Source organism: Notolepis coatsorum (assembly GCF_963971535.1).
Source record: "Notolepis coatsorum genome assembly, chromosome: 12".
NCBI classification, from domain to species: domain Eukaryota; kingdom Metazoa; phylum Chordata; class Actinopteri; order Aulopiformes; family Paralepididae; genus Notolepis; species Notolepis coatsorum.
In genome coordinates, this window is record NC_140176.1 from 101949928 (window position 1) to 101974397 (window position 24470).

The 24470-nt window shown below is 40.6% G+C and overlaps 1 protein-coding gene across 1 annotated transcript in view; it reads right to left on the minus strand.

Moving 5' to 3' along the window:
• LOC311238003 (uncharacterized protein) overlaps window positions 1-23116 on the minus strand; it is a gene marked incomplete at its 3' end in the record, with an annotated part of 48997 nt that extends 25881 nt beyond the window's left edge. Inside the window, exons 1-3 of the mRNA XM_084325971.1 lie at window positions 22982-23116; window positions 22069-22292; window positions 17043-17303 (exon numbers count right to left, since the gene is read on the minus strand). Of these exons, the coding sequence (XP_084182097.1) occupies window positions 17043-17303; window positions 22069-22201 (394 nt within the window). The 5' untranslated portion in view covers window positions 22202-22292; window positions 22982-23116. The remainder of the gene's footprint in view (window positions 1-17042; window positions 17304-22068; window positions 22293-22981) is intronic.
• Window positions 23117-24470: the final 1354 nt, after the last annotated feature.

Genomic DNA, 24470 nt, shown 5'->3' on the forward strand with positions numbered 1-24470 from the left:
ATTCCATGATAATCGCCCCGTACTGTAATATTCTAGAACGATGTCATTTGTCGGCCTATTTATGAATCGTTTTCAAATAAATGCTAGATTATCGATAGTATATGTGTACGTGTGCACGCTAGTGCCGCGCGCTGAAAATCGATTCTGTCAGTTCTTGATCGCTCTTAGAGTCAAACAGTCATATCACAAAAAAAGAAAAAGCTTATATCTCCGTGAAAACGGGTCTGATTAACCTAATACTGGTCAAATAGATTCCTTACCAGAGATCAGATGGTATCCAAATGGATTATTCCAATTCCTGATCGCCATTCCGAAAATCGATCCTTTTATTGATCCACCGCGTATACTGTACAACACATAATCCCCGCTGCTCTGAGGGTCCAGAATGAAGCTGATCGACTCCGGTCACATGCGTGAGAAGTAAAATGTGGAATCCGTTTTTTTTTTCTCATGCCTTTTCATTGAGTCCAATCCAAAAGGGTGAATTACCATCTGGGAGATGATAGGGGGCGCTTTTTTCACATCCGAGCGCCTGGAGTGGCTGATTTACCAACGGTAGACTCGGTTGATGAAATATAGAAAAAACGAATATTCTCGTTATGGGCATTCAACCCGTGGGGGGTAAACCCGAGAAAACTCGGGTTGGGCATCCAAAGTGTTAATAGGCTTTTTTTGTATCCACTTTTTCTCCTTATTTTCTATTTTTTCTCCCATCCCAATTTCGTATCGCCAATTCTCCTTCAATTCTCCCCTCCCCTGTCTTGAACGTTGCTAGACTATGCCTCCCACTGGTCGGCTGTAGTGAGGATAGAAGCCTTGCATCACGTGTCCCCTCCGGTACACGAGGAGGCAGCCTGTCGCATCGTTTCATCAAACAGCACGGTCTCTCAGTGGCGAGGAGTAACGCGTGGGAGGCTCACGCTGCCCCCGATACTTCCTGACTCTTCCAACGTCCAATCCCCACCCATCGACTTTCCACCCGCTACCTCTGCCAATTGAGATAGTATGACGACTGGCCTAAGCCGCAGGCAATGCTGACTCTGGGAGTCGAGACCGCAGCCTCTTGCAATCTCCGCTACACCACCCAGCCGCCAATAGGCACATTTTCTGAAGCCATTCATTTGTTTGATAATAATTTTATGGAGCCACCTCTTGGTGATCATGAGCTGGTGCATGCTATGAGGCATGTCTCACAGTACCTTGCAGCCCTACTACTGTGTTGTTTTTAAGTATTAGACCATTGATACCAGGAAATCAACTGGAGAGGTTTAGCTAGACTCTTTATTTCTCCTCAGGTTAGCTGCTCCAGTAATTACAGAACTAACATATATAAACATTTTCATTGCCATCATGTATAGTTCCTAGTATCTGGAAAATAGCTCATGTTGTTCCATTACATAAAGGTGGAGATAGAAGTAATCTGAATAGCTATTGACCAATATCCAAGCTATCCTGTCTTGCAAAGATATGTTTCTCTCAGAACACTCTATATCAGACCTGGGCATTGTCTGACCGGCCTGCGAAAGATTACATGATAATTTTATTTATTTTTTTATTAAAAAAATCTTTAATTTTTTTTTTACTTTTTTCTTTTCATGTCAATGTTCACACGCACAATATACGCTTAGGAGACATGCTCAGACGATGTTGGTTCTCTTTGGATCCACCTACATATGTGAACAGACACTCAGTCATGACGTTTACCAAGTCCAGGTACAGATCCTCTCTCACTGATGAACATCTGGCAGCTGTGCTTCGCATCTCCACCTCAGACATGCAACCTGACTTTGATGGACTTGATAAAGCTCAACAGAGACTGGATTTCTCACACTGAATGAAAAAAAAAGAACTGAAGAACACTAAAATGTGGAAATATAACAGTGAAATGGGACACTTGATATATTTTTTCTTTTTTTTGCACAGTTCTGAAAACATTAAATGTTTAATATAGGCATGTAAAGTAAAAAAGGCTACAAAACTGGGACACTTTTCTTCACACAGTTCAGTGACATGTCTTGTTTATTTTTGCTATAAGATGATGTGATGTCTTTAGAAAGCTAAGAAAATCCTTGTTCAATAGTATATGAAACTCAAAATGCCCTTTGTTATTAATGTTTCACATTTTGTTTATCATTTTGGAAATAAATTCTATTTGAATAAATTATATTTTTGAAAGCTAACCTCACCTTTTAATTGCCAAATAATAACATACACTCTTACCAGGGGTCAAAACAATGCCATTTACTGCTTTTTATATAGAAATAAAAATGTATATTATGCATAATTGAGTTTGGAATTTTGGCCCGGCCCCCCAACATATTTTCAGTTGCTCATTCGGCCCCCTGGGAAAAATAATTGCCCACCCCTGACGCTTTCAATTCTTGTAATATATTGGAATGTGCAGCGTCAATTTCATCCACCAAACGTTCCATTTTCCTTGTTGTTCCTTTAATGTTTGATTTGGTTCCGACAAATAACTGAAATGGTGGACTTATTGCACATGCTTTTCAATTTAATTCAAACATTGTCGTCGACTGATACTTCGACTTGATTCCATACAATTTGTTTCTTGATTATTATCGGATGACGGATAACACTTTATCAATGAAATGACGTCAGTGCTTCACAGACGCGCATCAAATGAGCGGCGCGTATTCCATTCAGGAACTCCGTCCATAGTAGTATTATTAGTATTAGTATTATTTCCAGCAATCAATTCCAGTGATGTTCCTTAAACAAAGGCGCAAGTATTGCATGCCTGGTTTTTGACAATGTGGATTCCACAGCCTTGGTTGACGCACGCTGCGCTTTTCCGTAAGAAAACAGCAGAGATGAATTGTTTGGTTTATAGAAAAGAGTATTTATTGCCATTTACTTGAAGCTTTGTTTAGCGTGGATGGGTTCTTACCAGACGACGTGGAGGTGTGCTGGCTTATTCCCGTTGCATGGTGTCCTGTAGGCTGTTTCCAATTTCTAAAGTTCCAAATCCATAGCGCTTGCGACAGTCAAAAACCGTCTGGGCTGCGTGCCTTGCATTCCAGTGTTGTGTTTTTTACTAGCGCACCAGTCCATTGATAAAGTGAGTTCACACACTCAGGTGTTGTAATCACCGGTTCAAAATGGGCTGGACCAGACACGCCTCCACGTTGTCGAAGCAACACGCATCCAAGTCATAGCAAATAAAAGATGTTATCAATCAAGTTAATTTCAAATAGTTTTCCAAACAATATTGCTTCATATATTTAACTAAATAAATAAATAAATATTAAGGACTGAATCTGGCTCCAACAGTTACAGTGTTTACAGCCTTAAATAATGTTTGGCACACAAAGACCGAACTGACTGAAAAATATAGGCTACATTTGTCACATTATTAACTTAGTGCAAACAAACAATATGCTCAGCCAGCACTAGACTTTCCTTTCTTTAATATAAACACAAAAAAACAATGTCAACCATGTTTAAATTCCCCGATTGTCAGTTCTTAATGGAAAGATTAGTTTTCTGCTTGAAATTAAAGTGTAGTATTTGAAATACAATGAAAGGAATATGGCTGGATTTCTTATCAAAGGGAAAAGTGTCACTGTTATTTAAAATAAATAAATAAACAAATTTGAAGGCCATCAATATAAATTGCAGCATACATCAAACTAACACACACACTGTACTGTTTCAAAACAACACTGCTCTGTTCATTCAATTTTTAAAATACGTACATTATCTGTCTACATTTATTTAGACTAACATTATTTAAATATTGAGTGCAACTGTGGTTGATTACGTAATTCAGTGAGTTGGAACTATCTATGGGTTGGCGGGTCCCCACGGACATTTTAGTGTCACGGACCTTCAGCTCCAGTAACGTTAGGAGGTGATAGCATGCAGTGGAAAAGCGGCAATAATCCCGGTTGGAGTTAGTAAAACAGTTGTATGTTAGCCTTCTTGGATGTTGAATAAATGCCTATCATTAGGGATGCCCCGATCACGTTTTTTTGCCACCGATACCGATCCATATCGGCCGATACAGATAGTTTTTTGTTTTATAAAAACAAAAATTAAATATATAATTTTTTTTATTATAAAATATATATATTATATAATCATACTTGTAGTTGTATTATCTGCGAGACATCGCCACCACGCAACAAGTCAAAATGCTCGCTATCTGCAAACAGCTCCACTGTCTGTGTGTATACTCGAGTAACCTCCAGCTGCAGCCAGGATTCTCCGGCACTGCAGCTGGACCCCATTGGTATACTCTGCTTTGGTCAAATCACATTCAGCATGCCCTCAGCTAGCCCCTTTCGTGACTGCGATGCAAGCCAGGGGCTCGAATACGCATCGAATCAATGTTATACTTATAAGACATTGATATCAGGAGCTATCTGTAGCTACTGCTAGCCGGCTAGATAACGTTAAGACAACGCCTCAGTGAACTATTTAGTTTACTGGGACATTTCATATAGAGCTAATGTGAGCTAACGTTGGCTACCGAGCTAACGGAGGTATCATGCACTCGACTATTTGTGAGGGTTCGCCTGTCCCTGGACCCTTTTTCCCTGTCTCCTCTCCTCAACAGCCCCCACCCTTGCAAGGATTTTTCTCCTCTACTCTTCACCAGCCCCCACCTTTGGACATTCTTGTACTCTTGGCGTTTGTATTGTCTCCCGTGTGTTTTAGCGTTGTTTTGTCTTTAGTCTTGTTCCCTTTGTAATTGTTTTATTTGTCCCTTGTATGGTGTTCTCTCTGTAATTGTAATTTTGATTCTAGTCTAGTTTATTCCCCAGTGTGTGTTTGGCCTTTTGTTTTCCTTACCCCTGTGTGTTAGTTCAGCTTTCCCCATCAGGTGTGTCTCGTTCCCAATTACCCTCTTGTGTCAGTGTGTGTATATCTGCCTCGTTTGCCATTCTCTCTTTGTCGGTTCATTGTTTGGATTCCCTACTAGTGTTTGCTGTCTAGTTCCTCTGTTCCTGTGATCCTGTTACTCCTTCCAGTATTTTTGTAGTAAGTGTTCCTAGTGTTTATTTAGTTTGTTCCTCCCTTCGTTGTTTTTTGTGGAATGTTCATTGTTTGTTAGGGTTTTGATTTGTAGTCAGTTGTTCATGTTTTTCCTAGCCTGCCTTGCAGTGTTTTGTTTGTGCCTTTTGGACTTGCTCTCTTTATGAGATTATTATTTGTTTTTTCGTATTTAGCCCTCTGCCAGTTCTTCAGCTGTGCTATTCTTTGTTTTTGTATTTTTGCTGCTGCCTTTGGACATATTTTTGTAAATATCTTTGTTGCTGCCCTCTGTTTAAATTAGATTATTTTGTCACACTTCACCCCTGGCTTGAAGTGTTCAAGATTAAAAGGAGCAGTGCTCACTTTTTGACAATCCATATCTACCTCTCCCTCGTATCTGTTTGCGCCTGGGCCCTCTGCTAACACATCCGTAACACTATTGCTGGAGCATTTGTTGATATCAGGAGCTATCAGTAGCTAGCCGGCTAGATAACGTTAGACAATGCCTCATGTATTAAACTAAAAGTGAATAGTTGACTGGGTCATTTTGTTTAAACAGTAACGTTAGCTAGGTAGCTAACGTTAGCTCACAGAGGTCCCATGCACTAGAGTAGAGCAGACTGTTGCCGGAGACAATAGGAGCCTCTGTTGACACAGGTCTGGGAGGGGCAGGGGGAGGAGGAGGGGCCGTGCGCTGCAGCTCTGTGTGCTTGAGAGAGAAGTCAGCGAGTGAGAACTCCGCTAAGAATTGGATCATGTTTTTCGATCGTTTTCACGATCGGCGAAAATAAAGCATTATCGGAATTCACCGATCTCATATTTATACTGAATATCGGCCGATACCGATCGCTGGCCGATCGATCGGGGCATCCCTACCTATCATTGTCTTTAAACACCCCGCCTCTCAGACTCCCATTTTCTCCTCTGCTAGCTAGTAGCTACGATAACATTGCATTGACTATTAGCTGGCGGGCTACCATAGTTAAACATGCGTTGTACAAACTGCTAACGCTATGGCAAGATGTGTGTAGGCCTATGTAATGTTAATGGCTGTTTTTAAAGTCGTAATGAAGATTGATTTATATTGTGCTTGCCATTTTTACACAAACTGACTAGCACCTGGCTGCAGTGCTGCTGCTGAAAGCGCTCACCTCTCCCGGCTCCGCCAAATGAATTTTTTTTTATTTGCGCCTCATCTGAACCGTACGATACACAGACGCCCCGAACCGTGGGGGTCGTACAGTACGGTACACGGTTCAAATGCGTATCGTTCCACCCCTAGTAACTGGTTATAATTGAATTTCATATACATAATAAATAAGTTAATACGTTAAAAGGTTAAACATTGTGAATTGAATAAATAAGTTAAAAATTAAACTATGCATTTGTATTTTTTCTTATCTCCATCATGTAGGGACGACTATGCCTATGGAGCAATGGAGAGGACCCCATGCGTTGTGCACACCGTTCAGCTTGTAGTAAACATGCTGCTGAACAAGGAAGCCTCAATCCGAAGACTGCTGGACAAAACAAGGCACCTGGTCAACCAGTTCCGCAAATCATCTGTCGCCACAGAGCGCTTGCTGCAGAGGTCTGGTCTCATCCTCCTCAAAGTCTGTCCCACCAGATAGTCCAGTTGTCACGCCATGATGGCGCGTTGTCTTCAACTCAAGGACCACGTCACAGCAGTAGCGGAATCCATAAGCTGGGACAGCCTGCAGCCCAGTGAGTGGCAGAAGATTGGCATGCTGCGAGACCTTCTACTGCCATTTGCTGAGCACACAAAGATGCTGCAAAGTGACACCCAATCCCTTTCCCTCGTTGTGCCTGCTCTTTTGGATCTCAGAAGTCATCTGTCTAAATTCAATGTAGCTCATGCTAGAACCTACAGAGAGGCAGCTTCACTGGCACAGAAGATGCTTTTTAACATGCACAATCATTTCAGCGTTTTCCTTGACGTCACAGCCGTCAAGTTCTCTCCTCTTGCTGCAGCAGCATGTTTTGTTGACCCCCATGTATCAACTGAGACCCTTATTGAGAATGAAGACGAGGGAATGCAGGATCTTCTACGAAAGGCAGAAGACTACATTGCTCACAGCATGCTACGAAGAGTGGAAGTGCGAGTGGAGCAGGTGACCGATGATGAGGAACTGGAAAACGTGGCTTAAGCAGAGACACCCTCGGCAAAGCGGCCTAGGTTCAAGTTTTTCAGTGCCAGTCATCCAGCAAGGGCAAAGACGCCCAAGACCACTAACATTAGACAGGAGATTCTGAAATACAAAGAAGGGCTGTCCAACCACCAGGCTGCTAGTGCTAACACCGTTGAGGAATCTGCTATAGAGTTCTGGATTCCTCAGAGTCCTATGGTGTTTCCACATCTGAAACCTCTGGCCTTGGATCTCCTGGCGATGCCAGCATCCCAAGCCTTTGCCGAACGTGTCTTCAGTGTAACTGGTTACCTCTCAAATGGCCGCCGCAACAGAGCAAGAGACATATTGGAAAAAAATGCTTTTCTCAAGATGAACAAGTCTAAATAGTAGGGCTGTCCCAGACTAAGGATTTGGATGGTCGACTAGGATTGGCCAACATGTGCCGTTAGTCGACTATTGGTCGACTTAAAAAAAATAATATTATTATTTTTTTAGCATTCCATTTGGGCTGTGGGGGTGCTTAATGTCTGAAGGAGTCGACTGAAGGCTTCTTGTCCTCTGCAAAAGCATGCAATTGGTCCACTGATGGATACATCTTGATATTTGTTTAGTCTAGTGTGTTCATGGGTGAAATCCTCTTTCAGTGCCTCTGTGCCTGTTTTCGTAGGCAGTTAGCCTCTGGTATGCGTGCCATTAGCGTTAGCCACGCTTCTAGGCCTCTTTTCTTTTGGAAAGAATGATAAAATAAAAAAAATAAAAAAATTATTATTATTTTTTTTATTATTATATTCGACTAAGAGGTTGGCCAGTAGACTACGGCTCCTTTCAACCGATTAGTCGACTAATCGATTAATAGGGGTTAGTGTTGTCAAAAATATCGAAGTATCGATACATATCGATACTGAATATTTAAAACGGTTTCGATACTCATTTCCCGAAATGCCGATACTTTCTGCAGTATCGGTACCAGCTGGCGAGTGTTCTACCGCAAGTTGTTGACACGCTGTTCAGAGCACGCTTGCCCCTCCGCCTCCTCCAGCCCTCCCCCTCACAGAGCCGTCTTCAGTTTGTAAACAAACATTTTAGCTGAAGATGGCAAATGCAGAGCCTCCACAACTTGCGCTTGCGGATAAAGAAAAGAGCAGAAGTGCTGTTTGGAGGTACTTCGGGTTTGAAGTAAACAACGAAGGACAAGCTAAAGATGCCACGATGCCCATTTGCAAGCGGTGTTACAGAGCAGTGCCAACGCGGATCTCCATAAAGAAATGAAAGAGGTTCGTGACAGCTGCTCTTTCAACGTCACTGTGACTGAAGCATTAAACTATTAACTCTAGTTTAATACATGATACGTTGTCTACTGATGGCGCATAATATCAACAGTTGATTCGTTGTTAGTAACGTTACAGCTATTAGCTAACGTTAGCTACTGCTAGTCGTTCCTCCGTTAGCTCCGTTAGCTTAGCTTAGCTGGCCACCTTTATAATTACTGCATGGAAACGGAGTAACGTTAACGTTTAAATGTTATGTCGAGGTCATACAATACTACAGTCGACATAAGGTTAACATTACCCCGTTTCCATGAAGTGTTTAAATAGCAGCAATCTTGTTGAAAATGTAACATTACTAAATGCTCCGAGCATAGCTTCTCTCTCTCTCTCTCTCTCTCGTTATCTTTAAATAAAAATCGAAACTGTTACTAACTGTAATACAAACAGTTCAGTTTGTCAGGTACATGCAACACAGATTACAGTGTTTACATCTGTCTGCTTGAGAAAATACCATGTTCTGCAATAAAAATTATTGAAGTGAGATGAACAGTTATTTTTAAATGTGTGATCTAAAGATAAACAAAGGGTTTTAAAAGTGTTATATTTATCTTATCTTATAGTACTACTTATAGTATCTTCTCTTATAGAGAATCAACCAGCAACAAAAGCTAAATTTGTTTATAAAAAAAAATATATATATATATATATATATATAATTCTTATTTTTTTTGGTATCGAAATGGTATCGAAGAATCGATACTTTTCAAGGTATCGTATAGAAGTCGAAATTCCAGTATCGTGACAACACTAATAGGGGTCAGCCCTACTAAATAGTAAATTGTGAATGCGGTAATGGTTACCACTTTCCAGTTACTGGTAATTCTGACATTTTCTTTTCCAGATATCAAAGACGGTGTTTCGTGTTTGAGACATTTGGGAGGAGGAGGACACACAGGACAGTAAGGTTCAGATTGCTTTCATCCATTGACTGGTCAAAATATGTTCATTATATTTTGGAGGAGTAAGGTTCAGATTGCTTTTATTCATTGACTGGTCAAAATATGTTCATTACGTTTTCAGTTCAGTTTCACAGACAGACTGACACAAACTTAACATTTTAATTTAGGTTGTTATTGTAGCATTCATTATAATTTATTATTATTTAGATAGATGGATGTAAAGGGCTAGACCAACTCTTAACCCCTATCCGGACATAGACCACCTCTAAGTCACAACCCTAACTTAGGGGTTAGAGTCAGAGGTGGTGTAGGTCTGGTTAATAGGGGCCATAACCAGACCTAGATCACCTCTAACTCTAACCCCTAACCAGACCTAGACCACCTCTAACTCTAACCACTATCCAGACTCTTCCATGTGGCACTTTAACACTGACCTCAGAATGTGATTTTATATAATGTTTTTATGCAAGCAGATTGCAATCAGTGTGTACTACTACTAGTACTACTGTGGGTTCTGTTTACTTAGTTTACAGTATCCTGTTATAGAATAAACCGATGTCAGCAGGCAGCAGCCCAGCACTGACCATCACCAACCCTAACTTAGGGGTTAGAGTTAGAGGTGGTCTAGGTCTGGTTAGGGGTTAGAGTCAGAGGTGGTCTAGGTCTGGTTAATAGAGGCCATAACCAGACCTAAACCACCTCTAACTCCTAACCAGACCTAGACCACCTCTAACTCTAACCCCTAAGTTACCCTAACCAGACCTAGACCACCTCTAACTCTAACCACTAACCACTAACCAGACCTCTTCCATGTGGCACTTTAACACTGACCTCAGAATGTGATTTTATATAATGTTTTTATGCAAGCAGATTGCAATCAGTGTGTACTAGTACTACTGTGTGTTCTGTTTACTTAGTTTACAGTATCCTGTCGTTATAGAATAAACCACTGCCAGCAGGCAGCAGCCCAGCACTGACCATCACCAACCCCTAACTTAGAGTTAGAGGTGGTCTAGGTCTGGTTAGGGGTTAGAGTCAGGTGGTCTAGGTCTGGTTAATAGAGGCCATAACCAGACCTAGACCACCTCTAACCAGACCTAGACCACCTCTAACTAACCCCTAAGTTACCCTAACCAGACCACCTCTAACTAACCACTAACCAGACCTCTTCCATGTGGCACTTTAACACTGACAGAATGTGATTTTATATAATGTTTTTATGCAAGCAGATTGCAATCAGTGTGTACTACTAGTACTACTGTGTTTAGTTTACAGTATCCTGTTGTTATAGAATAAACCGCTGCCAGCAACAGCCCAGCACTGACCAATGACCATCACCAAACCTAACGTAGGGGTTAGAGTCAGAGCCTAGGTGGTCTAGGTCTGGTTAGGGGTTAGAGTCAGAGGTGGTCTAGGTCTGGTTAATAGGGGCCATAACCAGACCTAGACCACCTCTAATTCTAACCCCTAACCAGACCTAGACCACCTCTAAAGGTTCAGCACTCCCTGCACGTACAGTGGAAGATGAGGATTTCATAATGATGTTGCGAACATTTGATAAAAGGTTCAGAGTGCCAAAAAAGACTAAAGTATCCAACCTGGTGGACAAAGTGTATGTGGATTGTGGAACAACAAGAGAAATGCAGGCACAGCTTGTCCATGGCACGCAAAGTAACCTTAGGTTTAGACATATGGTCCAAAAAGGGTCTCTTCATTGCAATCAGTGCTTGTTATTTCCAGAAGATAATAAGGCTGATTATACTCCTGGGGTCTGGTTAGGGGTTAGAGTTAGAGAGGTGGACGGTCTAGGTCTGGTTAGGGGTTAGTCAGAGGTGGTCTAGGTCTGGTTAATAGAGGCCATAACCAGACCTCTAGACCATCTCTAACTCCTAACCAAACCTAGACCACCTCTAAATCTAACCCCTAACCAGACCTCTTCCATCACCATGTGGCACTTTACACACCAACCTCAAAATGTGATTTATCATTTTATATGTTTATGCAAGCAGATTGCAATCAGATTGCTACTGTGTGTACTATACACACTACTATTATCTACTCAAGTTCAACTACTACTGTACTGTGTGTTTGTTTACAACACAGACAGTATCCTGTTAGTTAGTGTTGTTGACACTGTTACTGGCTGCTGTTAGTTATTTAATATTTATCATTCAAATAAATCGCTGCCAGGTGAGCAAGGCAAGAGATAATGTGACTGTCTTAAGTTATTTCTCCATTCACAGATCGACTGAGTGCACCCGTCCTGTGTATTACTTGTGCCGCCGACTCAGATTCCCCTAGGTTAAAAAATAAATATGCAATTTAAATCAGAATATGTTCCATGTTGACTATTTGACTATATGTTCCATAGACTAAAAATAGACAAAAAAAACTGACTAAGACTAAAATGCTCAGACATTTAGTTGACTAAAACTGACTAAACGAAAAATAAATGAAAATGACTAAATATGATAAATGAAAAAGGAGCACTTGAGACATGACTAAGACTAAAACTAAAATGAAAATAGCTGCCAAAATTAACACTGCTCAAGAGGAGGTTTCAAGGGGCAACGTCTAATCCACTGTCCGTGGTGCTGAACTGGACAGTGGAGAGGTGCTAAACTGAAAAGTCTCATTTCTCTCTCTCCAACATTCAATTATACAAAAACAAAGACTGAAACTGATATTTATCTAACAGAGAACGTTTAATTCTCGTATCATAGAATTGTTATGCACGGATACTAACTAGAACTAGAAAATTTGATCACATCACACCAGTTTTGTCCGCCCTACACTGGCTTCCTATTCAAGCCCGATCTGACTTTAAAGTGCTACTCCTCACCTACAAAATTTTAAATGGGCTTGCACCGCTCTATCTATCCGATCTCATCTCCCGATACTCGCCCGCTCGTGCTCTGCACTCACAAAATGCGGGGCTTCTATCGTTTCCTAGGGTTAAAAAGAAATCCGCCGGCCACAGAGCCTTTGTCTAACTAGTTTAGTTAGGATGTCTATTTTCTCCCATGTCTGCTTTTCTGCAGCGCTACAAACATGGGAATTCTCGAACCCCCCCCCCATCTCTCTGAGTGCTTGTCTCGTAGTGCTGACCGAGGTGATGGATGTCTCGGGGTCTTGGCCAAGATTGCAGTGACTGCTCTACGTGCACCACCGAGGCCATGGATCAGCTCCTTACAGTCTTCTGTCCGTGGTCTGTCAACATGGTTTGTGGTCTGTCAACGTGGTTTCATTGCTGGGTTAAGTACTTCTATTCTATTCACATAATATGCTTACCACTTGTATCTATTGCTATGTCCGCCCACTACAATCACGCGAGCTGTCTAACGCCTGTCCTGTCTGCGTGTATGCTTTTACCAACGCGTGTTTCCGGGTTCCCGTTTTGTGCTCTGATTGGCCGCTGACCTACGCTAGTACACGCCCCTCGCTATGAGCGTGTGTCTGTGCGCTATTGTTTATTATTATCCGGCCACAGTGTGGGTTCCCTGGTCGGTGATAATGAGCTTAAATAAGATTACAAAACAGCTCCGCTGTTATAGTCCCACATTACACAAGGCGCATAAACGTCCAATCACAGTAGCGCTGGAAAAAAAAGTCGCGGTACCGGCATAGGCAAGTTATACATTCAGAATCAGACAACGCAATGAAGCCCATTCATTTACATTTTCAGCAAAAGAGAGACGAGGAGAAAGAGGAATCCGGCTGACATGGCTTTTGAAGTGATATTCGCACGTGTTTTTGCGGGTCCAGTCCCCACGGTATGTTGACAGAATTTGCAAAACACCTTATCGACTGAAGCATAAAAGTCATTAGGATACTGCTCTGCTCTGAATTTAGGGCTTAGTGGGGAATTTCTTCCGACGTTAAAAGTTAACGACGCACCGAAGCAGCTAGACGCTTGGACATTTCTCTGTGTTGTGTGTAACATGCAGCGGTCCCCGCCTCCCTCCCTCCTTGCAACAAACGTTCCACCCAAAAACGGAATTTCAATTTCATAATGAATTAAAGAATTGTATAAAGAATTTTCCAAGTTCTGTCATCTAATAATATATTCCATTACCTTTCCTGTATCTGTATCAAAGTCAAAATGTTGGTATCATAACAACACTACAACATACAAAAGCAGCTTGACAACCGATATCATTTGCGTCTAGTAGGCATGGGCCAATTTGTGATTTTGGTGGTATGTGCTATTTGCACAATGTTTGGCCCTTGAATGAATGAATTAATGAAAACTTTATTAACAGATTGCAGAATGGGTACAGTACAGTACGGCTCAATACACACAATTGTTAAGGGGATGCAGACCAGAGAAAGACTTTCGTCTTGTTTACATCAGGGTCCATAGTGTGCACACGCACAGTATAATATGCATGTGATAAATAGTTAATAAACTCTGTGTTACTTGAACAATTTTCACTGTGCTCCTAAATTTCTTTGTGTGCTCCTAAATTTTTATTTAGATTTTATTTAGGAGCACATGTGCTCCTTGGGAAAAAGGTTAGCGTAGAGCCCTATATATAGAAATTAACATTACGTTATCAAACATAGGGACGAAGACTGTAAAAAGAAGTGTCAACAATGTTTTATAATCTTTGTTAATTCATCATAAAAATGCTGTGCCCCCGAAATACAAAAAAAGCCCCCGAAAATCAATTAAGGGGGGCAAAAAAAGCCCTGGATTTTTTTTTTTTAATTTCGAACCCTGGTACTTGTTGTCAGCGATGAGATTGTCTTCTTTATAGATAAATAAGCCATTGTTGTTGTAGAGCCGCCCGTGTTGTTGTGATGATGCATCTCTAGAGCAAGACTCGCTATAAATGTTTCAAAGTGTAACTCAACTGAAGAAGACCGTATAGCCTGCTGTCTAACTAACAACAAGGCTATATTGCTCCATTCAGTGTTTATTATAATAACCTATTTGAGCTCATCATCACCGACCAGGGAACCCACACTGTGGCCGGATAATAATAAACAATAGCGCACAGACACACGCTCATAGCGAGGGGCGTGTACTAGCGTAGGTCAGTGGCCAATCAGAGCGCAAAACGGGAACCCGGAAACACGAACGAGTTGGTAAAAGCATACACGCATCCCGTCTCCCTGTGAGTTGCTGTCCCGGAGTGTTGACCGGAGTGTCGGACGTCCCGTGATGAAGACCGGGAGGATGCGACCCTCTCTGCATGCCCTCCTGTCTCCCTGTCTCCGGCTGTCTCGTAGTGATGACCGGAGTGCTGGACGTCCCGCGATTTCAAAATGTTCAGTTGCTATTGCATGCACTAATCTGTGTTTCACTACACACATGAGTGCATGCTTACCAACTGTCAGTCTGCAACACTACTATCACCGACATCTAAGAAGGGAGATCCCCCCTTGAATGGCCCTTCTAAGGTTTCTCTCCTACACACTGCCTGTGGTGCATCTTTTTCCTACTGTTAGGTTTTAGTGAGTTTTTCCATACCTTCGCGTGGGGTATGTCTGAGAGTGTTTGCATTCATTCATTTATTTTGCAATTTTAAATTTGTTGGACCTTATGGTGTTCTTGTTTTGTTCTTAAATTATTGTTATGTTTCTTCTTGACTTGTTTAAAGAAGACGTGTCCGGCCCATGGGGACATTAACGTGTGTTGTCGGACCTTACAAATAAATTTGATTTGATTTTACTAAATTTACTTGCCAATTGGCAATATATTAATATTGTGTGGGCCAGATGGTAAGCTTTGCCGCAGGCTGCCAGTTGACATTGCATGACCTAATAGATCCACAGTCACTCACTCACTCAGTTTCCCCTCATGAAAATCTGTCCTCATGCTCTGTCCCCTCTATAACACTATGGGTCCTTGATGAAAGAGTAACACAACCGTCCATGTGGAGGGTCTAACAAACTTTGAAGCGGACAGGTATGGAAGCAAATGAGTGACAGAAGTATTTGAATTTGATCAGACACCGAATTTATAGCATTGAAAATAATTACTTTGAAAATCATGTATCTGAATTTTTTTGCTCCGAATTTACCTATGTGAAATACAAATTCAGTGTTTAAAATTCAATGTAAAAAATTCGAATGCATAATAAAATTCAATGTAAAAAATTCGATGCATAATTGCGGTGTATAAAATTCAATGTAAAAAATTCGATGCATAATTGCGGTGTATAAAATTCGATGAAAAAAACCATCATCCGGGCTACCCAGACAGGATAAGCAATCGAGCCTGGATGCAATCGAACTGACTTCTGGCCTATCACTGCACGGCTTTGTCAGTCATGTGATCACACCAACCCGGGAGAAAGATGGCGGTATATATACATACGGTGGGGAGAGAATATATACATACGGTGGGGAGGAGACTGTACATTAGGAGGGGGTAGGTGGGTAGGAGAGAAATATACATATGGTGGGGAGAGAATATATACATACGGTGGGGAGGAGACTGTACATTAGAAGGGGGTGGGTGGGTGGGAGAGAAATATACATACAGTGGGGAATATATACATACGGTGGGGAGGAGACTGTACATTAGGAGGGGGTGGGTGGGTGGGAGAGAAATGTATACACCGCAATTATGCATCGAATTTTATTATGCATTCGAATTTTTTACATTGAATTTTACATAGGTAAATTCGGAGCAAAAAAATTCAGATACATGATTTTCAAAGTAATTATTTTCAATGCTATAAATTCGGTGTCTGAAAAAATTCAGATACATGTTTTCAAAGTAATTATTTTCAATGCTATAAATTCCGTGTCTGATCAAATTCAAATACTTCTGTCACTCATTTGTTTCCACAGGAGTTCAATGGCGTGTGTCAAGCTAGCAACAACAACAAAAAGAGTTCCGGTCAGAATCTTTCAAAATAAAAGCTGCAACAAATATGTATTTTCCGCTTTTTCTGGATGATAATATAATTCATTGTTGTTTTTCTTAAAGCAATGTCGTCAGTAGAGTAATTTAAATCAATAAACCTACATTTTCTCACAGCGGGTACAGCGGAAATTCTTTTTAAGAAAGTAAGCATGCTAAGTTGTTGCATGAGAACACAGTTTGATACAAAAAAGATTATAGGAGAGAGTTTTTTTTTTAGTTTTTTTATCCACTTTTTCTCCCATTTTTCTATATTTTCTCTCCCACCCCAATTTTCATATCGTCCAATTCAACCCTCCCGTCTTCGAACGTTGTTTCTTGCCTCCCACAAGCCGGCTGCAATGTGGACTAAGTCATACATAGCACGAGTCCCCTCCGATACTCAAGGTAACAGCCGTCGCATCTTTTCACCTGCGCGGCTCGATCTTTCAGCGTCGGGGGTCTGGGCTTGGAGGGGCCCCGCCCCCGTCGCTTCTTGATTCTACTGCGCAGGCGCACCAACCGACCTGTAGGAGTCGCTGTCCACAACGCCCGATCCCCACCCTTCAGTTTCCCTCCCCGTAATACGGCCAATGTGTATTACTGTGGACGACCAGCTAAACTGAAAGCAATGTGGAGAGCGGGGCTCGAACAGGAGGCATCCTGTTCGAGCCCAGTCTCCAGCATTCGTTGCGAGCGCCTTGCCCACTGCGCCACGTAGCCCTATAGGAGAGAAAGTTATATACAAATATACTGGAGCAAAGGAAGGAGAACGAGAGAAAAGAAAGATATGAAAAAGAAAGTAACATACTGATATCCTGATGGTCTGTGGGCTCCTCCTTCAGCACAGTGGACATATCCTGATGGTCTGTGGGCTCCTCCTTCAGCACAGTGGAAATATCCTGATGGTCTGTGGGCTCCTCCTTCAGCACAGTGGAAATATCCTGATGGTCTGTGGGCTCCTCCTTCAGCACAGTGGAAATATCCTGATGGTCTGTGGGCTCCTCCTTGAGTGGGTCTAGCGGGTCCTGAGCCTCTTCCTTTTTAATCATCAGTAGGTCGCTGGGTGGATCTGGGACAGAGGAAGACAGACACTAAGTATTTATATTGTGCCAGGATTATTAACTACGTATATTCAGTGGTCCAGGTTTTTTCCTGCATAGATAAATTCCCAGGCAGCCTCCATACAAATAAAATAAAATAAAGTGTAATCCTTACTATCAGAAAAGCCCAGTCCTCAGTACCTGAGAGCAACGGTCTAATGTACATTCATGAAAGACAATGTAGTTGCTTTGATGAAAAATATACAAAAGAAAATTATAAGAAATAAATAAAACTTCAAATGGAGGCAAGTTTATATATATATCATGTTAAAACTTGCATTTTGTGGAGATTTACACAATACTTTCTCTCTCTCTCTTTCTAACACACATGCACGAACACACCATTTGTCCCTCTCCTTCACTCTTGCTATCACACACACACATGCATAATTGCATACACATAGCCTTCACTATGTACACACACTACCCCCCCTCGCTCTCTCTACACACATGCACACACAAAGCTGTCTCATAAGTACATCATTATCAGTGATGCCACAGATTACTTGTAAAAAATAATCTGATTACTGATTACCGATTACTCCTTTAAAAAGTAATCTAGTTACTTTACTGATTACTTGATTATCAAAGTTACTTTGAAAGTAACTAGGTTACGAAGTCATCGTCCCCCCTGCTGCTGCCACAACATAAGAATGACAACAGTTTTTTTGCTGGTCAATTGCCCTTATGCGTGTCGTAGTACAGTGGTTCCCAAAGTCGGGGTCGCAACCCAAAAGGTGGGCCACGAGCAGCCACGGGAGGGCCGCGAGATGATTTCAAAAAAAAAGAAAAAAAAATCCATTTTCTTTTTTTTTGTCAGGCCACTGAACTTAGAAGCAGGCCAGACAGTGTTTCTAGTTGTATTCTAAAATTATATTCCATTGTATTCTAAAATGTGACTATATGGTTTTATATTAACTTAATAAATAAACAAAAACGAAAAATCTACTTATTTCAACGAACATTTCAAACAAAATAACAGATTATGCACATAAAACGCTGAAAACAACCGAAGCAACAATAGTATTTTAATGAGGCTATTATTATTATCATTATTATTTTGCAACAAGTTAGCCCTCTCATAAATAGCACATATAAATGAATAACTAAATTGAACTAACTTAATAGGATTGAAGTGATATTTGGCTTAAAAAAATCGGTCGCCTGGCAAAAAAAACAAAAAAAAAAAGCCTGACGATGTGCATTGGGCCGCGGCTCTCTGACGCCTTATTTTCTGGGTCCCGGCCTGAAAAGTTTGGGAACCCCTGTCGTAGTAGACCATCTGCCCCAAATGGCCTAATAATAATAATAATAAACTTTATTTGTGCTTCACAACAGAAAAAAGACAGGCATAAAATGAGCACATAAAGTGCAGACATATTAAGTCACAGTTTTTCACATTAGGATCTAACATCCAAACAGGCCACCTTGTTCAGTTTTAAATAGACAATAAAAAGAGTAAGATAGAATAGACCGAGTAAAATAGTGCACATAAAGTGCAGACATATAAAGTCAGTTTTTTACAGTCAAGTGCAATAAAATAGTTCTGGATTACTGTTTAAAGTCGTCTTTACCTTCTCTGTTTGGTATCCACAGTTTAAAACGTCCCTCCTGTTTGATACCCACTTTGACCCTTCGAATCTCCCACTCAGGGCAAAGCTCCCTCTCAGGGCGCAGTTCCCTCTCTCAGGATGCAGTTCTAGGTCTGGGGGTCCTACACAGTTCTAAAACCTGACAGTCTTTCTTGTTTGATACCCACACAGTTTAATACCAGACAGTTTTGAACCTGTAATAAAAAGAGTAAAATAGTACAATGCAATAAAATCGTAGAATAGAGTAGATAGTAAAATTATGCAACAGTGCAGTGCAATAAAAAGTTAAGTAAAATGATGCAAAGTAAAGTGCAATAAAAATAGAATGGACAGAGTAAAATAGTGCTACAGTACAATCAACAGCAGAGTGTATTAAAAAGCTATGGTGAAGAGGTACGTTTTTAACTTATTTTTGAAAATATTAAGAGATCTAGCTTCCCTAATGTCCATAGGTAGTGTGTTCCATAACTTTGGTGTATAGTTTGCAAAGGCTGCATCCCCGATTCTCTTTAGGCTGTGGTTTGGAACCTTCAATAGACCAGTCGTAGATGATCGCAATGTTCTAGGAGGCACATAGTCGACTAGAGAATTAGCAATGTAGCTTGGTCCTGTTCCATTTAGTGCTTTGTACATAAGGAGGAGGACCTTGAAATTGATTCTAAATGTTACCGGAAGCCAGTCTAGGTTCGCTAATACTGGACTGATGTGGTCTCTCCTCTTGGTTCTAGTTAGTAGCCTAGCTGCCGAGTTTTGAATGAGTTGGAGTCGTTCTGTGGTTTTCTTTGGGAGGCCGGTGAGGAGTGCATTACAGTAGTCAAGACGGCTTGAGATAAAGGCATGGATCTGTTTTTCCAGCGTATTTTTTATTAATAAACTGCCCTACCGTAGCTGTGTTTCTAAGGTGGAAAGTATATTTTTGTCACCTTGTTGATGTGTGATTTAAAGCTTAGGTCTGAGTCGATTATAACACCAACTCACCAAGACTTGTAACTTCGGGTTTGATCCAATTCTGTAATATTTCGCTATTATTTAGGAATACTGTATGCCCAGCCTCAGGCAGTGCTATTTTTAAAGAATACGTTGACTGTATGCAAAAAAAAAATTATGAATTAAAAAAATATATATATATATTACATTTTTTATTTTATTATTTTAACCTTTAGGGGGGGGCCTCACGTTTAAATCCCACACAGGGCCTAGGATTTCTCCCAGACGGCACTGATCATACCATCGATTCTGTAAAAGATTGTGTTGAGGTTCTATCGGTTCTCATGTTGCCTGCAACTTCCTGGATGGAAATTTATTCCAACAGTATAACAATAAAAAAAATAACGAAATCTCAAAATTGCCCAAGCCAAGAAAAATGTATAAATGATTATCATTATTTGTATTTATTTATAATATGTTTTTGGTAACATTCTTTGTTTGCCTCATTGGATTGAATTGCAGGGTGGAGAGCTGTAATCATCCTGAGCACCCAGAAAAACCAAACTCACCAACTTGTGGTTCAGCTGACTAGATTTTATTCAGAATTGATTGGTAAAATACAGAGATGGGGACTTGAGTTTAAGTTTCATTCAAATCAACTTGACATGACTTGAAACTCATACCCTGGTGACTTCAGACAAGACTCGAGATTAAGGACTTGTTCATTAGTGAACAATGTAAGAGACTGGCACAGCCTAAATAAAACATTTGATTTTAATTTCATTTTCAAGGTAATATTCTGTGAATTTTGCCTGCATTGACCAAAAAGAGCAGTCATCCAAACATATGTGTGCCTGTCAACCGGAGCCTTGATGCACACAGAGACATGTGTCTGCTACAGATATGAATGCACACAGAGAGACATGCGTCCGTTAGATATTAATGCACAGAGACATGCGTCCTGTTACAGATATGAATGCACACAGAGAGACGCGTCTGTTACACATATTAATGCACAGAGAGACATGCGTCTGTTACAGATATGAATGCACACAGAGACATGCGTCTGTTACAGATATTAATGCACACAGTTCAAGTTCAAGTTTCTTTAATAGTTGTCATACAGAAGTACAGAATACTTTTATACAAAATGCTTCTTACTGTTACGCTCCAGAGACTGTGCAAGACAAGATAAGTATGAAATAAAATAACATAGTATAGCATGTAAATTAGAAGTAAAAAAAAATTAGGTCAGTGTTCAGTATAGACATATGTACAATGTTCGATGCAGAATAGACGTAACTGAGTTACCATATAATATACAATACTATGCAGTGTACTAATATACAATACTATATAGTGCAAGGCAGAAATGGGATGAGGTGCAATTTAGGTACAATTTACAGTAGGTGTACGAGTTGTAGTGCAAATCCTTTATCAATAAATATAAAGTGTGTTTGTGTGATCTAAAGTGTGGAGAGTGGGTGCTGCAGTGTGTTGTTTGTTTAAGTGAGTGTGTGCGTGTGGGTGTGTGTGCTGTGTGCATTTGATGGTTGTTGCATAGTGTTTATTGTTCGTTTAGCAGCCCGATGGCCTGGGGATAGAAGCTTCTTCTGAGTCTTTCTGTGCTCGCCTTAAGACTCCGGTATCGCTTGCCTGACCGCAGCAGTTCAAAGAGGCAGTTGAGAGAGACATGCGTCTGTTACAGATAGTAATGCACAGAGAGACATGCGTCTGTTACAGATATTAATGAGCTGGATGAATGTAAAAATCTAGAGAATTAGGCAAATATCTTTTTAATTTAAGGTTTTGTTATTCTTCTAATATAACTCAAGTCCAGTAACCACACAATATACCCCTGGTGGTCGTGTTGGAAAGGAGCCACGCTTTCTCAGCCCGCAGGAATACTTTCACTTTCACTTAACAGTGTATTGAAGTTATTTAGTCTATGAAGAATGAATGTAGGTCACAAACTGCGTAAACATCTGCGTCATGATCCGACACTGGATTGACTTATATATTGTTAGAATCAGCTTGTTGATGTAACAGCTGTCCGTTTCTCTAATGCACACTGGTTGCCATTTGTTTTATTCTATCAAGGTTTATCATTTTTCTTCACATCTTACAGATAAAGCCTTGTATACAATGATGAACAAAACAATTATACAAGATAGCAGAAAGAGATGTTATCGAAAAAGAAGGAATGTGAACTTACATATATCCTGATCATCTGTGGGCTCCTCCTTCAATCTAGTATAAATGTCCATAGGTGGGTCTGCAGAGTCTAAAGTCTCTTCTTTCTTGATGTTCAGTAGGACGTCTTGGTCCCTGGGTTCTAAAGAAGTCATCTTCTACTGGAGCTGGAGTCCAGAGTGTCTTCCTGTAGGACGTCCTGCCCCCGGTCAGAGTGAGTTACACCAGGTGAGTTCAGGTAGAGAACTATGGAGAGAGAATACTAAGGTCAACTTTTGTACCTTTTTTATTATATTGTATTTGTATGATTATCTATGCTTTAAGTGTATAGTGTATATAGGACTGTGAAGCTATGCATCCCCCACCCTGTATCACCCAAGGGGATCAATAAAGGATAATCTTATCTTAAACCAACAGGCTATCCAGTCTAGTTGTCAGACTGAAAACAAAATGTGGAGATTCTGACAGCTTGGAAATGATTATCAGGAGAACAGACGTTATGAATATATAACTGTATGTATGTAACTAACTATGAGACCATGAATGACATGCTCTTGCTGTTTGGATTACCTCATGTCCCCAATGTCTCAAGATTGTAGTTAAAATATGTAGGGCTGCCTGCAACCATTATTCAAATTAATTGATTACTTTGATTGTAATGGAGCTTAAAATCCTGCTGAAGAGAACGCTGTAGCCAGGCAAGCATTAGAAAACATATAGCATTATATATTTATGTTAAAGTAAAAGAAAATACAAATAAAGTTACTAAACTAAAATAAATTGAATGTGAAAGAATGTCGTGGAAGCTGGATGGTGGTAGCGCCACATTCACCCTGACGCCTTGGAAATAATCAAGAGAAAGCCTTTGTTAGGACACTGGGAGGCCCGGTTTCTTGGTAACAAAGCACAGTCACAAGCCTCTGATCTTTGCTTACCAACTCAACGGCAACACTCGAGAAGGGCCACGTGGTGTAGAATCTCAAAACAATATCAGTAACATAACTATTCTCCGTGATATCTGGTACTAGGCCAGTGTGTTTTTCTGCAGCAATCCCGCAAGTAAAAGTAGCTGGGAAACAAAAACATCGATCGGTGAAAATCAAAATGCCTCGAATATAGTGGACTTCCTGGTTACTTGATCGGCATTTGTTTTCCACCAATGAGCAACAAGGAATATAGAGAGGAGGTGGGTTCACGGAAGTATTTTGCACCAATCAATAACTGCGTTATTTGGTCGTGACCAGAGCCGTATAAAGCATAGGCTCTGGTCGTGACAAGGCAGCAACACTTGGCCTCGGGATCACTTCCGGTTTAACGATTTAGCCTTAAAAACAAAGGCACGATAAACGTTTTGAATAACAACTGATTTTTAGTGGTTATGTAACTTTGCAGTCAGCAAAAATGCACACCAGAGCACTAAGAGAAACTTGGACTTAAATACTTGCATGGAAAATGCAACAACAGAATCTATATGTCCCCTCCACAACAAGTTACAATCTAAATAACACCAAGAAGCTTTGTTTCTCCTTTTTGCTCAACAGCTTTATTGTTTAGCATCAGGTTCAGCTGAGATTTAAAGCTCAAGACAAGAGATCATTTGAACCAAATACAATGCTTTTAGTTGTTGGTATGTTTAAGACTAGTTTATTGCTGGTAACCCATTCTACTGTTTGCAATTCTTTGCAATTCAAATCATCAATCAAGGTTCATTAATGGTGTGTGCTTTCAGAATACATAGACACATGTGCTTTTTTAAGAGCAAATGGAAAATAATTAGTAAAATAGAGATAAGTGTAAAGGGCCAAGCAAAACTTCCGTGTGGAATTTCACTCTCAACATGTCTAGCATCTGAAAAGCTGCCAATAAAGAAAACTCTTTGAGTCCTATTGGATGGACAGCATTCTGTCCATGATAAAGCAGTCGGTGCAAAGCCATAACATGAGTTTATTCAATAGTAGTTTGTGGTCAAACCACATCGAATGAAGCACTAAAATCTAACAATACCGCTACTGCAATGTCCTTTTTATCAATTTCTTTCAGTCATTTGTGTAGGTGAGGTAGCTGATTGATTGATTGATTGATTGAAAACTTTATTAACAGATTGCAGAATGGGTACAATACAGTACAGCTCAATACACACAATTGTTAAGGGGATGCAGACCAGAGAAAGACTTTCGTCTTGTTTACATCAGGGTCCCCCATGACATACAGATATTCAGTACTGCTACATCTATACATTTATGACATACCAGATGTGCAAATACAGTACTGTTTGTGATTCAGAAGGAGTTAAGAAAAGGGAGTATATACATTTGACGTAGAAACTGTACATTGGAGGAGGTTGTGTGGGGGGGGTTGGGTACATTGGGATATTGTCAACCATACTGGGTAATTTACATTGGAGGTGGTTGGGGGGGGGGGGGG